This window comes from Mustela lutreola, chromosome 7, assembly GCF_030435805.1.
Source record: "Mustela lutreola isolate mMusLut2 chromosome 7, mMusLut2.pri, whole genome shotgun sequence".
In the NCBI taxonomy this organism is placed as follows: domain Eukaryota; kingdom Metazoa; phylum Chordata; class Mammalia; order Carnivora; family Mustelidae; genus Mustela; species Mustela lutreola.
This window is the reverse complement of record NC_081296.1, coordinates 132,741,214-132,755,476: the sequence shown is the minus strand read 5'-3', so window position 1 is coordinate 132,755,476 and position 14,263 is coordinate 132,741,214. Positions and strand designations below refer to the sequence as shown.

Here is a 14,263-nt window from a genome sequence, read left to right as displayed (position 1 = left end):
AAACAATTTCAGTACCCACATCTCCTAATTGAAATAATAAATAGATAAATCATAAAAAATACATAAAACTTGAACATTATCAACAGTATAACCTATTGACAATTACAGAGTTCATGCCTTGATGACAGATTGCACATGTTTTTCTAAGTGTACACTGATCCTTTATCAAAATAGACCACATTATGAGTCACGAATGTCACTAAATTTAAAAGTTCTCAAGTCATAAAAGCTATATTCTTTCCTAAATGGAGTATTTTTAGAAATGAGTAATAGAACAAGATCAGGAAAATCCCCATATACTTGGAAACTCACATATTTCTAAATAACCCATGAGTCAAAGAAGAAATTTTTAAAAATTAGAAAGTATCTTAAACTGAAGGAAAACAAATTTATAAGATATCAAAACTTATATATTGCTGAAGTAGTACTCACGGGAAAATATATAGCATAATATACCCATAATGTTATCAAAGAGAAAAGATCTCAAATCAATGCCTCCAGGTTTTAACTTAAGAAACTAAGAAGGACAGGGGCACCTCCGTGGCTCAGTCCATTAAGCATTTGACTCTTGATCTCAGCTCAGGTCTTGAGCTCAGAGTCGTGAGTTCAAGCCCTGTGTTGGGCTCCATGTTGAGCCTAGAGCCTACTTTAAAAAAAAGAAAAAAAAAAGAAAATTAAAGAAACTAAGGACAAATTCAACCCAAAGGATACAAAAAAAAAAAAAAAAGCAATAAAGGTCAGAGCATATATCAATGAAATAGAACATAGAAAAACAATCTAGAATCCATGAAACAAAAGCTGCTTCTTTAAGAACATTAACAAATTTTAAATTATTGGCATAAATGTGTCCATAATATTCTCTTGTCACCCTCTTCGTAACTGTATACTGTGTTCTAATGTCAACTCTCTCATACCTGAGACCAGTACGTTGTGTCTTTTTTCTTTCTTTCCTGATTAGTCCACCTAGAGCTTCTATTTTGATAGGGATGGGAGAGCAGAGAGACAGGCAATATATTAGGAGACTAATGAAAAACAATAACCAGTGTTAAGTGGTTTGGTGATACTGAAAGGAGGTAATGTAATGAGGATCTTCAGAGGAGACCCTCCTGAGGCAGTGATATTTAAAGCAGGATTTAAATAATGTGAAGATCTGGGGACAGCTTGTTCAGCATGGAGTTCCAGCGACAACAAATCCCGGAGGTGATAATAAACTTGTCTTATAATAAAGCAGGTCCAGCAAAGGGCTGGACCTTGAAAGGCAGGAATCAGCAACCTTTGGCTTTCAAGTCAAATCCTGACCCGGGTCTGTTTTGGTACAGTCTACAAGCTAAGAGTGGCTTTTATGTTTGTAGAGGGCTGTGTAAAAGAGGGGAGGAGGAGGAGAAAATGCAACAAAGATCGAACATGGTCTCCAACTATTACATAGTTCTTTACATAGTTCTTTACAGAAAAAGCTTACCAGTCCCTACAGTAGGATCTTACTGGTTAGGCTAAAGAATTTGTATATAATTTTCTTTCTTTCTTTTTTGTTTTGGAATTTTTTCTTTTTTAGGAGAGTATTCCATTGTATGGATGTATCACTGTTCATTCATTACCTAGTCAATGGAATTTTATGTTGTTTCTATTTTGGAGTGATTATTAATAAAAGCTTATAAACTTTGAAATATTTTAAGTGTTCAGTGCAGTGAAGTTAAATAAATATATACATCCACTAAACTTTCAGGCTAATTAAAATATAGAGCATTCCCATAACCCCTGCGAGTTCTTTCCTGTCTTTTTTCTTATCAGTCTCACTAATTATTATTCGGATTTCCGAATTATTATTCGTTCTAGGAACATATGAATGGAATCACACAGTATATGAGGAGCTAATATTCTGTTTACTCCAAGGAGAATTTAGTAAACAACTGAAGGATTCTTTTAAAAAAATTTTTTTTAAAGATTTTATTTATTTATTTGACAGGGAGATAGAGAGCACAAGTAGGCAGAGCGGCAGGCAGAGGGAGAGGGAGAAGCAGGCTCTCCGCCCAGCAGGGAGCCCAACGTGAGACTGGATCCCAAGACCCCAGGATCATGATCTGAGCCAAAGAGAGCCGCTTAACCGACTGAGCCACCCAGGCGCCCAATTGGAGGCTTCTAAGAGGGAAATTGGGACGATCTGATTTTAAATTGTGTTTTTGGTTACTGCGCAAAGACTCGTAAGTAGAAGATAGTGTGCCACTTACGTGTTCTTTTTATTCCCATCTTATGGGGCGGGGGGGGCAGGTGCTGGTGGGGAGCAGAATATGGCTCAATAAAATTCCTGGGCAGACCAAAACTGAATGGCCAGCTACCAATCCTATGGCAAAGCTGGGATTCAGAGTTCCGATCGGGGCACCCAAGTGTTCCTGCAGTTCCCTGTTCCGCGCAGCAGATGGCCCCAGAGCGCAGTTGCTGACGCGCCTCGCAGAGTCCTCGGCTGCCCCGGGAGCCGCGCGCAGCCGCGGGAGTCCGCGCGGCGATTTCTGTGCTTGTGGCGGCTCGCGCCCCGGGGTCCTGGTTTGCGCTGAACTGGGCGGGCAGCCAGGACCTGCCCCGGGTGTCGCGCTCCGCTGCGGCCGCGCTCCGGCTGCCCGGCGGGGTACGCCCGCCTCCGACTCCTCGCAGAGGCTTCTTAGGTCGGGCGAAGCCGAAGTTCTGCAGGATCCCCTTCCGTCCTGGGACAGTCCAGTTGCACGCACTCTGGTTGGAGTGCGTGCACATGGTCCCGGCAGGCGGTGCCCTCGGGAGGCTCCCCACGGGAAAAGGTGGACTACTAGGTTTAGAGACAAGGTAGCGTCTAAACTAGGCTTTGGAGCGAACTCCTGGGAGGAGGGCGTGGGGCTGGCTGGAAAGGAGAAGGGACAAGTCGGACTGGTGTTCAGTGTCTGGAACCGACGGAGCGGGCTGCGTGGCTCAGGGCACCGAGAGTGAAGCAATTAGTCTTGTTGGGGTGGACAGTTGCCTAGGGAAACAGAACACTCAAGAGCCACTTCTTTTCCCCTCTCCAGCTTCCTCTTGGGAGCTGAAGTCACAACCCCAGCGAGGCCTCTCTCCTCCCACACTCCCTCTGTCCTTCAGCCTGCGGGAACCTGAGCCGCAGAGGGCCTAGACGATCGTGGAGGATGAAGAAATAGCCTTGGGACCCTTGGAAAATGAGGCCGACGCCCCTGCTGCACCTGGCGCTGCTTCTTGCCCTGCCCAGTACCCTGGCAGGGAAAGGATGTCTGTCTCCCCCCTGCGAGTGCCACCAGGAGGATGACTTCAGAGTCACCTGCAAAGATATCCACCGCATCCCCAGCCTGCCGCCCAGCACGCAGACTCTGTGAGTACCTTGGAGAGAAGAGGGTAGGATTAAGAGGCCAAGGGCAGCTGCAGAAGTGGACAGAACTGCACAGGAAAGCTTGAGAATGGGTGTGTGTGTGTGTGTGTGTGTGTGTGTGTGTGCTGCGCAACGAGTAAGAACTCAATGGACCAAATTTGGGATTGCTGACACCCTAGTTACTTGTAACACAGGAAAGGGTTAAAAAAAAAAAAAACTTTGGTACAGGATGAAAGTGAGAGTTATTCTTTCTAAAGAGCTGCTGTTTTTCACTTTGCCTAGGCCTGGCTGACTCTGACTTGCACTTGAGATATTAACACTAATATTATGATAATATATATTATATACTAATATATAATGCATATTAATACATATTGCTATTAAGCAACTCAAGAACTGACCTCAATTGAGCTCAAGCAGAAGCTTGTTGAATGAATAAATGAACAAATGAATATGCTGGTCTCAGAGTGTCCTTTGTGTGATGGGGAGAATAAAAGGCCAGAGACGTCACTCCTTCAGGGATCTCTTTAAAGGGGGCAGAATTTCAAGTCATGAAAGGGAAATGGCTCTGACCATGGATAGGAACTGTTTATAGTTCCAGCCAATGTGGAGGAGAAAGGATAATGTTGGAGGAAGAGCAATAGACTAGGAGTCCGGACACCTGCGTTCTCTTCATCCCTCTCTCACCAGCTGTGAAATTAGCTGAGATCATTTGTTTGGGAAAACCCAAGATTCTTTCTGGGTCAAAGTGAGGGTTCAATGAGGTGTGTTCTGATGTCTTTGATGCAAGTGAGGGGATCCACTGGATCAGGAGACTTTGAAAACAATGGGGGGGGGGCAGGGAAGGGGCCATGTTCTGGGGAATGAAGTTCTTCTGAGACACAGAAGAAATTGATGAAAAGCATGGGTGAAAAGGCGTGCTGATTTAGACCATGGCCACAGCCATCTGCAACAGTAGCAAAGTGACTTGCAAATCTTTGGGGGGCAGTAGAACTCTTTTGACAAAGGAAAGCTTCTGAAAGAAGTAAGGTATGTAAAGACAACAATTACCTTGTGCTTATTCCCGTCCTTAGCACTTTACATGGACTCACCTGTTGACTCCCCTCGCAAAATCCAGCCAAGTAGATAATTTTACTATTCTCGTTTTGTAGATGGGGAAACTAGGGCATGAAAAGTGAGGCAATTTGTTCAATGTCCTGCAATGTATACTTTGTGGTGCTAAGACTTGAAATAGCGCAGAGCTGCACTCTGAAACCCCCTGCTCTTAAATGAAAGCAGGTCTCACCCAGCTTTTCCCAGTATGGTCATGAGAAAGAAAGAAGAAAGAAAAAAAGAACGAAGAAAAAAAAAAGAAAAAGAAAGAGAGAGAGGGAGAGAGGGAGGGAGAGAGGAAGGAAGAAGAAAGAAGAGAAAAATGTAAGAACTCAGAAGAATAGGAAGTTAGGGGCAGGAAAGAAAAAAGAACAGAAAGAAGGAGGGATTGGGAAAAGAGAGGATGGAGGGAAGCGGGAGGAACAAAAAGAAGATATCTAGGTTGTAGAGGGCATTTCCTGCTGAAACAAACCAGACCTTTGTCATTAAAAACCTGTTCTGGGTGGTAACCATTTTTCTGAAACTCAATGCTTTGTTACTGTGGCCTGTTTTACAAATTATAATGGTGCTGAGAGTATTTTTTTTCCCCCTAAGCCTTATCTTCTATCCATGTATTATGGTGCTGAAACGTAAACAGATTGTCCCTTTCTGCATCAGTCATACACTTGCCGCGTGGTTTGGTAAATGGATGAGAGACAGTTACACTCACTGGAACAGTGGTTCTGAACCTTCTTCTCTACTTCCCCCCTCTACAAGGGAGCATGATTCACTCTTATTTTAACAGTGGTTCTGACTAGGTAGGAAGTAAGGGAGAACTGCTATTCCTACTCCCCAGTGGAATATTCTAGAATCTTTGATACACAGGTAGTTTGAAAAAAAAAAAAATTGCTCCTCCTAATGGAGAATTACTGATTTAAGGGAAATTAAGCCAGTAGAATAAAACTAAAAATTTCAATGTTGGCATATAATTACAGATCATATTACCTCAAAACCAAGGATAGCAAGATGGAGCCTCATTCAGAGATTTACCACTTGCTACCTGTGTGCACAAGAGGACCATCCCTTCTCTGAATGAGGAGGAGGATGGGGTTAGACAGTCATTCTGGATTTATATGGATTCTTCCTCAAGAAAGTGCTGCCTTGCTTGTCTGGTCCTTTGACCTAGCCACTTTCAGGCTAATGATGGTGGCATTCACTACCTCCTCCCCCTCCCACTCTCTCCAGCTCCAGTGGAGTGATGGTTTGTCCATCACATACTTGTTCCTTCAGAAATGTTTATGAAGGCGCCATTGTGGCTATTGTTCTTTTCAGGTTCTGGATTTTGCTTTCATTCCTTGCCTTTTGCATCTGTGACTCTATTTCATGGATCAGCCCAGTTTCTTTTTCCTAAACAAAAGACACTCACTCATCATCTTCAGAATTTTTGCCCTGTGTTCCATCTGTGTTATTATTCACTTGTTATCTTTAAGTGGTTCACTTCTTTTTTTTTTTTTTTTTAAGATTCTTATTTACTTATTTGACAGAGAGAGACCACAAGTAGGCAGAGAGGCAGGCAGAGAGAGAGGAAGGGAGGCAGGCTCCCTGCTGAGCAGAGAGCCCAATGCGGGGCTCCATCCCAGGACCCTGGGATCATGACCTGAGCCGAAGGCAGAGGCTTAACCCATTGAGCCCCCCAGGCACCCTAAGTCGTTCACTTCTTTATCTGAAAGAAATATACTTAGAAATTTTATGTCATGACAATAAATGGGAAGTCAGCATGATTTGCTATAAAAAGGAGATAATCCAGAAAGCTAAATATGTTGAAAACACAAATATAATTATATTTTAGCTCATGACTATTCCCTGTGAACGTTCTAAGCCTGAGGCTGACTTTCTTTCATTAAAAGGGAAGAGTGATAAGTGTTAGAGAAATATTAGGGGCACCTGGGTGGCCCAGAGAGTTGGGCCACCAACTGGAGCTGAAAGCTCCAGTCATAATCCCGGAGGCCTGGGATTGAGCCCTGCTTCGGGCTCCCTTCTTAGTGTGGAGCCTGCTTATCCCTCTGCCAATCCCTCTGCTTGTGCTCTCTGGCTGTTTCTCTCTCTGTTGAAATAAAATAAAATAAAATAAAATCTTTAAGAAAAAAAATGTATGTTATTAAAGAGATACCAATTCAACTTGCTGTCCTTGATGGTATCAGAATTGAAAAACCCTGGAAAAGGGAATTACTTTTTCTCTGTTTGATTCAATATTGTTTCATGCCATGTGGGCATTCCACCTAAAATAATCTCATGTCATACCTGTTTTCCATGCTTAGGGAAATGTGGATTTATCTCATATTTCACAACTGTTTTTCACAATCAGTAGTCATAATCTGAGTAACACTTGATTTCCAACCTAAAGAGAAGCCCTCTGCTTTAGCCCCTACATGCTTGCCAAATACAGCCCAATATTTTGTGTCTTAAAGGTGGCATCACTTCACGCTTCATCACTTCATGATTTATTCTCTTTTTATCCTCTGTGTGTGTAATGGTTTTGATGGAAAGTAACAGAAAACCCATTCTGTCTGGCTTAAGGAGGGAATAAATGTTCTGAAACAATAACATGTAATTTACAGAATTAGTGTAGATCCAGGCTTTCAAAAGAAGCCAGGGCCCAGGGCAGGCAGGGAGTTGGAGCCAGAGCCAACCATCTGGTTGGAACAACTCCATAGACAACACCACAACTACAAGCCACTGGACATCTGTGGTGCTGGGCACCTTAGTCTGTAGCTGCTGGACTGTCTGTTTGCTGCCCTCCGTAATTTCTCAACTGTTCCTGCCACTTTGAATCACCAGCCAGAAAGTGATATCCTAGATGGGAGCATCTGATTGTCTGCCATAGGTTACCTGCTGTGTCCTAGCTGAGGGGGAAAAGGGGTAGGAGGTGGGGAGGTCTCTGTTCCCCGACTTTGGGTGTCTGTAGTGGGAGGTGAAGAACTAGGTCCTTCTAAGAGTACACACCCATACAATGGGGAATTTTCCACTAAAGAGGGACTATATGCCTTCAACATTGTTCATCACTTCCTTCATTCTGCAAATATTTATTAAACACTGGCTATGTCCCAGACACTGTACTAAATGCTCTAGATTTGGTGGAGAATAACATCAACATGTCCCTGTCCTCGGAGATCTTACAATCTAGTGTGGACGCTGAATATTAATCAAATAATCACATAAACATATAATTAGAATTGTGTTAATATGCTGAGAGTATACTTGGTAGGAATGGGTGTGGGAACTGACTTAAACTTGGGTTCAGGGAAGGTTTTGAGCTATATCCTGAACCAGTAAGGGACATAGGGAGTCGCAGGTTGGAGTGGAGGGTAAGAAAGTGGTGCTCGAGGGGATGGAACTGCTCATTTGAAGAGCTTTGAAGAATTCTCATCTGAACAGTGAAAGAGTTGGATTTATTCATTTGGGACAAAATTATGTTACTACATTCTTTGTAACACAATACAGGTCAAGGTGAATTCTTATGTCGGTGGGGGCAGGTTTTGTGCCTCACCCCCCCAAAAAAAAGAGTTATTGAGGGTAACTTGTTATAAAAACAAATATTTGATTCATTAAAGTAGTAGTGTATGTAAAGACTAGTTCTTTTTTCAGTTTTCCATGTATGTATTATTTTGTTTGAAATTTAATTAATAAAAATAATTACTACAAGGAAAATTTTATAATGTAATAATATTTTAATAAATAATTTAAAGAAAATAATACATAGTTTAATTACAGACTTAGTATATTTTCTTTAAAGCCCTCGAATGTGCTTTCCAAGTACTTATAAAATTCTAGAAAATCCATTACATTAAGTTTTATAAGTACCAGGAATGCTATGGTTTTTAGATATCCCAGTGCTGTTTATTGGGGCAAGAGAGTCAAATGGTGAAGAGTGCTCTTTCTGTAGTGAGGTCCTCTTGGTTGAATGCTTTGCTCTACCATTTCCTAAGCATGCTTTTGGGAATGTAGAGAAGGGAAAAATATTTTGCCTTCTATTCTTCTAAATTCTTGGTTAGAGCCCCTGGTGACAACAACAACAACAAAGATTAACAAGAGAAAAGCATACAAATGTATTTAGTATAAGTTTTGTGTGGACACAGAATGAGGACTCAGAGGTCCTGATAGAGAAACGAAGACCCAAAGAAGTGATTCAACCTAAGTGTTTTTATATCAGGTATGATAAAGAGTGGGAAGTCATGAAATAATGTGGTAGGGCAAGAAGAGGGTATAATATAGTGTAAGTGTGGAAAACTGGGGGAAACAACAAGTTCTGTCACTTCAGACTCCTCTTGTCTTCCTTTGGTCTTTGAGATAAGGATGCTCCTTTCCTCTGGGTATAGGGAAGGGGTATAGGGGTAAGGGAAGTCTCCTCTTCTGTGAAGGTCTTGTGCTCTGCTCTAGGGGAAGGTCAGATAGTCGTCTGCACCTACCAGTTCCCAGATTCTTTCACGTTAAACTATTCAGTATGCCTAGGTGCCATGTTTTGGGAGAGCACATTCTAGACCGCATCAGGAACATTACATACTTGCTCTGTACCTCAGTTTCTTCATCTGTAAAATAAGGATAATAATAGTATTTGCCTCGTTCAATTGCTGGGATGTATAAATGAGTTAATGGTGTTAAAGGACAATTTTCAAAGAAAGGTAAAATCATGATTCTCCTACAGCGATAAATTGAACACATTAATGATTTTATTTAACTCTAAGTGTTCTAGTTTCCTAAGGTTGCCATGACAGTTGTGGTATTCTGTAGTCTGAAATCAAGGTGCTGACAAGGCTTTGTTAACCTCACACCCTCAAGGAAAGAATCCTTCCTTGTCACTTCCTAGCTTCTGATCACTGCCTTCTTTGGCTTTCCTTGGCTTGTAGCGGCATGACTCCAGTCTCTGTGTCTCTACTTACACGGCCTTCTTGTGTGTCTGTGTTTCCGTGCGTCCTCCCCACTTCCTATAAGGATACCAGTCATTGAGTATAGGGCACACCCTAATCGAGGATGATATCTACTTAACTAATTATACCTACAAAGACCCTCTGTCCAAATAAGGTCACATTCTGAGGTCCAGGTGGATGTGAATTGGAGGGGAGACACTATTCAACCCACTATAGTGAAGAAACTGGCAAAATGTTGCAATTAGGTTTAAGAAGAATCCACAAAATGGACATTTATGATGAAGAGTATTGAAGTGAATGTGCTAATGGAGGCAAAAGTAACTTCTTTCATGATCAGAGAGTGAGGTAGAGTTGCTTGAAGCTCTACCAGACAGGATAGAATTTGCCATTCTATGGACAAAATTAATTTGCATTGCTATCAATTACCTACAATCTACAGAATTGTAAAAGAGCTCCCATAGAATCAGACTCAGATTCTTGGAAGAGTATGCTCTAGTCAATGCATAATTTTCCACTGAAACACAATTTTTTCCTTTATAGTACATATAAAATGCTTAGAAAAGTTACTAGCTGCCAGTAAACACTCCACAAATGAACTCAGTAAAAAATAATTTCCTTTTCAACTTAAATCAGAAGTCAAAATAAATTACTCAGTTATACATTTAGAATTGAAATTGCAAGGCCCATATATTAGATATTCCAATAGGCCAAGTTTAAATAACAGAAATACTCAAAATACCAAATATATATTGACTGTTCTGTTTATATATATATGTGTGTATGTGTGTATATATATATATATATATATATATATATATATATTAGACAGGAGGGGAGGGGCAGAGGGATAGGGAGAGAGAGAATCTCCAATAGACTCCCTGCTGAGTGTGGAGCCCAATGCAGGTCTCCATTTTACCACTCTGAGATGGTGACTCAAGTGGAAATCAAGAGTCACGGACACTTAACCAACTGAGCCGCCCAGGCACCCCCATTGAATATTCTTAAACTCATCACAATTTAATATTATAGGTCTGATTTATATTTTCATTTCTATTTTTAATTCTTCATTCTCCCAAGCCAAAAGATGTTTATTCATTAAGCAAGCCAGGTTCTTACAAACTCCACCACGTACGAACTCCAGTTCTTGATGGTACCATCCATTGGCTTCCTAGGTTCCTTATAGTTAGGATTCCTTATAGTTAGGTTTGCCCTATCTAAAAGGCACTTCCTCTTGTGACTGTTATCCAGGTGTAATCAATAGCCTTCCTTTCACTCTCAAAGCTGTCTCAAATTGGAAGATAAATTACTAATAGGTCTTACTAATAGACCATTGAGTCCAGAGGCCTATGGGACATGCTGGAACATTCTGAGACTTGTTTGTTGTCATCATAACTGGGAGTCAGTAACTTAAACAGGGGTCTCTTGGTATCATCTCAAAATCTGCAACCCCCAGTAGGTGGTAGTGAACTTCCTTCAGAGTGTCAGCTGAATTTTTGTATTTCTTTGGCTCTCTTAAAATACCTGTGTCTTCCCTTCTGAATTATTCCAGGAGCCACCTAGCAGGTCTCCTGCTTCCACCCTTGCTGGACCTCCACAGGCTAGTCTTCACACAACAGACAGAGAGATCTATCTGTCAGAGAGATGTATGTCAGGTCATGCCCCTCCTTTACTCAGAACCTTCCAACAGTCTTCCTAGTTATCTTAAGGGAAAAAAACAGAGTATTTACAGAGGTCCCAAAGGCTTTACATGATTCAGACCTTCTTTTTTTTTCTTTTCTTTTCTTTTTCTTTTTTATTACTCTTACTCATAGTTCATCTTTTACTCCATTGGCCTCCTTGCTGTTCCTCATGTTCATCAGGCTTTCCACATTAGATTCTTATCCGTACCTCAAATCTTATTTTCCCAGATGTCCCCATGGCTAATCTTCTCACCTCCTTCGGGTTTTTGTTCAAATAGTACCTTCTCAATAAGGCTTTCATAATCACTCTATTTCAAGGTTAGCATTCCTGGGGCACCTGGGTGGCTCTGTCAGCTTAGGTCATGATCCCAGGGTCCTAGGGCTCAAGACCCACAGCCAGGCTTCCCGAAATCTGGCTCCCCTATCTGTAGGGAGTCTGCTTCTCTCTCTGCCTCTGACCCACCATTGCCTCCGCTACTCATTATCTCTCTCAAATAAATAAAGTCTTTAAAAGAATAAAAGAAAAAGAAAAATTATCACTTCTGCTTTAAAAAAACAAATCCATAGAGCTTGGCACCCTTTCATATATGACATAATTTGTTTGTTTTTATATTTTGTATTTATCTCTTTCCCCACAGGGCAGGATTTTTGTTTTGGTTTGATTTTGTTTGCTTTGTTCAGTTATGTATCCTAAGTGCCCAGAAAGAGCCTGGCATATGATTAGTTGCCAGTAAATACTTGTTCAATAAATTAATGCATTGATGAGGGTATGAGGCCCTTTTTTAAAATCATTCCATTGGGTTCTTCAAACCATTTCATTTTTTTTTTTTCCAAAGTCCTTGAGTTTTATTGTCCGGTTAAAGAAGATGAAATTCTACCTTTGTTTAATATTTTTCCTGGCTACCTGAGACACTAGTAAATAAACTACCCTTCAGATTAAGATTCATTAACTGGAAGTTCATGGCCTTCCTTAGCAGTCCATGGTTGTCCTCCTGGAAATATGCGATTAAATGAAAATTTGTAGACAGGTAACTTAGGGCACTGCTGAGACAATCTGTAACTTCCCTAAGATTATTAAAGGTGTCCTTGACAGTCCCCCAAATTAAGAAATTATCTTTTGGAATAACTTTACTTTTTTGTGTAAGAAGTATACTTCAGTATTAACTATGACTTAATATTTTTATTTTATTACAAAGAACACTAAAACATATATTTAAAAAAATAAACTGGAACTTCCTGACCTTTGAATGTGATATATTTTTTCTCCTGAATACAGTACTATGATTACATTTTTATGCCTCACACTGAGCCTGTCCCATGAATAGGCTCTTCTCATAGAAATTCACCAAATGTGCCTATTCTTCAAGTTAGTCATTAAAAAAGAGATTTTGCAAGTGTCTTATGCCTCATATCTCACATTAGATCCTTTCTACCAACCCTACTTCTATTCTCACTGAATCTGTCTGACATGCTTAATTATTCTTTTGCCCTTCATTACTGCAATTAAAAATAATTGAAGGAAATTTTAAGTGTTGGAAAAATGGTTCCATTTGTTCAGGGATACAAATTAGATTTTGAAGTGTTCCATTTTGATGTCAGACTGTACTTACTTTGCTTCATTTCTGTATGATTCCTTAAGAATATGTAGAGTGTTCTAAGAATTATCAAAGCAAATCCTTTTCTTAGAATTACAAAGCAGGCATTTGTGATTTTTAAAGCATCTTATAAATGTTCTCTGACATGTAGTGACATGTAAATCCAACCTGGATTTTTCTGGTACAACCCTATTTAAAATATTTTGCCATCAGAACATTCCAGAAATTCAAATATTTTATCATCATCATTTTAACTAAACTTCCCACACCCCTTTTGCACCTGGAAAGGGCTCCTTGTGTCCCAGTTTTTCTTTCAAAAACATGATCTCTGTATTTATATGATACATGAAGCTTTTGGCTAACATTTTCGCAGGCATTAGCTTAATTTTACCCACACCCGAGTATTATCGTAATTACTCAACTCCAGAGAGGGATTGAAACTGTCTTTTCTTATTGCCAGCTACTGTCACTTTAGATTTTGTTATTTTAATCTTTTTATGAGCTGGGAAACTAGAAGGCTAACTTTAGGGCAAAGATCTGTACATGACAATAAATAAAGGATCTAAAGGGAGGCCACAGATGAGGGGTTCTCCTATGACAAAGTCTTTGTGGGCTTTGTGGCTGCTCTGTTTCCCTCTCAACACCCTTTCCAATTATTTCTGAGCAGGCAGCCATGATACAGAGATTTGCAATAACAGGAAAGCTTACTCTAGACAGGTGGCATTTTATTGTGGTTAGTGTTTGCTCCTTCATTTCTTCTTCTTTTTTTTTTTTCTTAACCAATATTTATTGATCACCTAATATATGCAAGTGATATTCTAGGTATTAGAGAGATAAAATAAATGACTTGCTTCTAGCAGGGGGAAATAGCCAGCAAAATTAGTAATAAAACATAGAATATCAGATGGTGATAAGTATAATGGAGAAAAATAAAGGAAGGGACAGGGAGAAGGAAGGCTGGGTGTTGCCTTTTAGATGGTCAGAGAAGGCCTCATGGAGAAAGTGACATTTGAGGAAAGACCTGAAGGAGCCAGAAACATTAAGCTGGGCTGACATCTGGGGGTCAGGGAAGAAAATTCTGAATAAATGCAAAGACCAACTGTCAGGGGGGACATGGGAGGAGCAAGTTTAAATGAGAGGAGAGAAGTGTGCCTGAAGCAAGAGAGGGTTGTAGGAAATGAGATCAGAGTAGTTATGGGGGACAGAGCATTTGTATTTTGTAGATCATTATAAGGCATTAAAAATACAAATATAATAAATATAAATATATAAATGTAAAAAGTTATGTTATATTTTTTATATATGTTATGTTATAAACTTTTTTTATATATGTTATGTTATAAACTTTTTATAAAGTTATAACTTTTTATAAAGTTATGTTATATATTTTTTCCCGAGTGAGGTAAGAAGCTATTAAGGATGCTGAGCCCTGCCCCCAAAATTACATGAAACGACTTACATTTTACTAGAAGCACCCAGGCTACTCTTATTTGTTAATGAGGTGAGAAATGACCAGAGCTCCATCCAGCTTACTACCAGAGAAGGTGGTGAAAAATAGTTGAGTCCCGGATTTATGATGAAGGCAAAGCCAACAGGATTTCCTCACAGAATGTGTGGAGCCCAAGGGAAAGAAAGGAGCCAGTAATGCTCAGC

The 14,263-nt window shown here is 40.3% G+C and overlaps 1 protein-coding gene across 2 annotated transcripts in view; it reads left to right on the top strand.

Moving 5' to 3' along the window:
• Positions 1-2,502: 2,502 nt before the first annotated feature.
• TSHR (thyroid stimulating hormone receptor) overlaps positions 2,503-14,263 on the top strand; it is a 165,621-nt gene continuing 153,860 nt past the window's right edge. For both annotated transcript variants that reach the window (XM_059182626.1, XM_059182625.1), the window contains exons 1-2: positions 2,503-2,811; positions 3,030-3,343. In XM_059182626.1, coding sequence (XP_059038609.1) covers positions 3,174-3,343 — 170 coding nt within the window. In that variant the 5' untranslated portion in view covers positions 2,503-2,811; positions 3,030-3,173. The remainder of the gene's footprint in view (positions 2,812-3,029; positions 3,344-14,263) is intronic.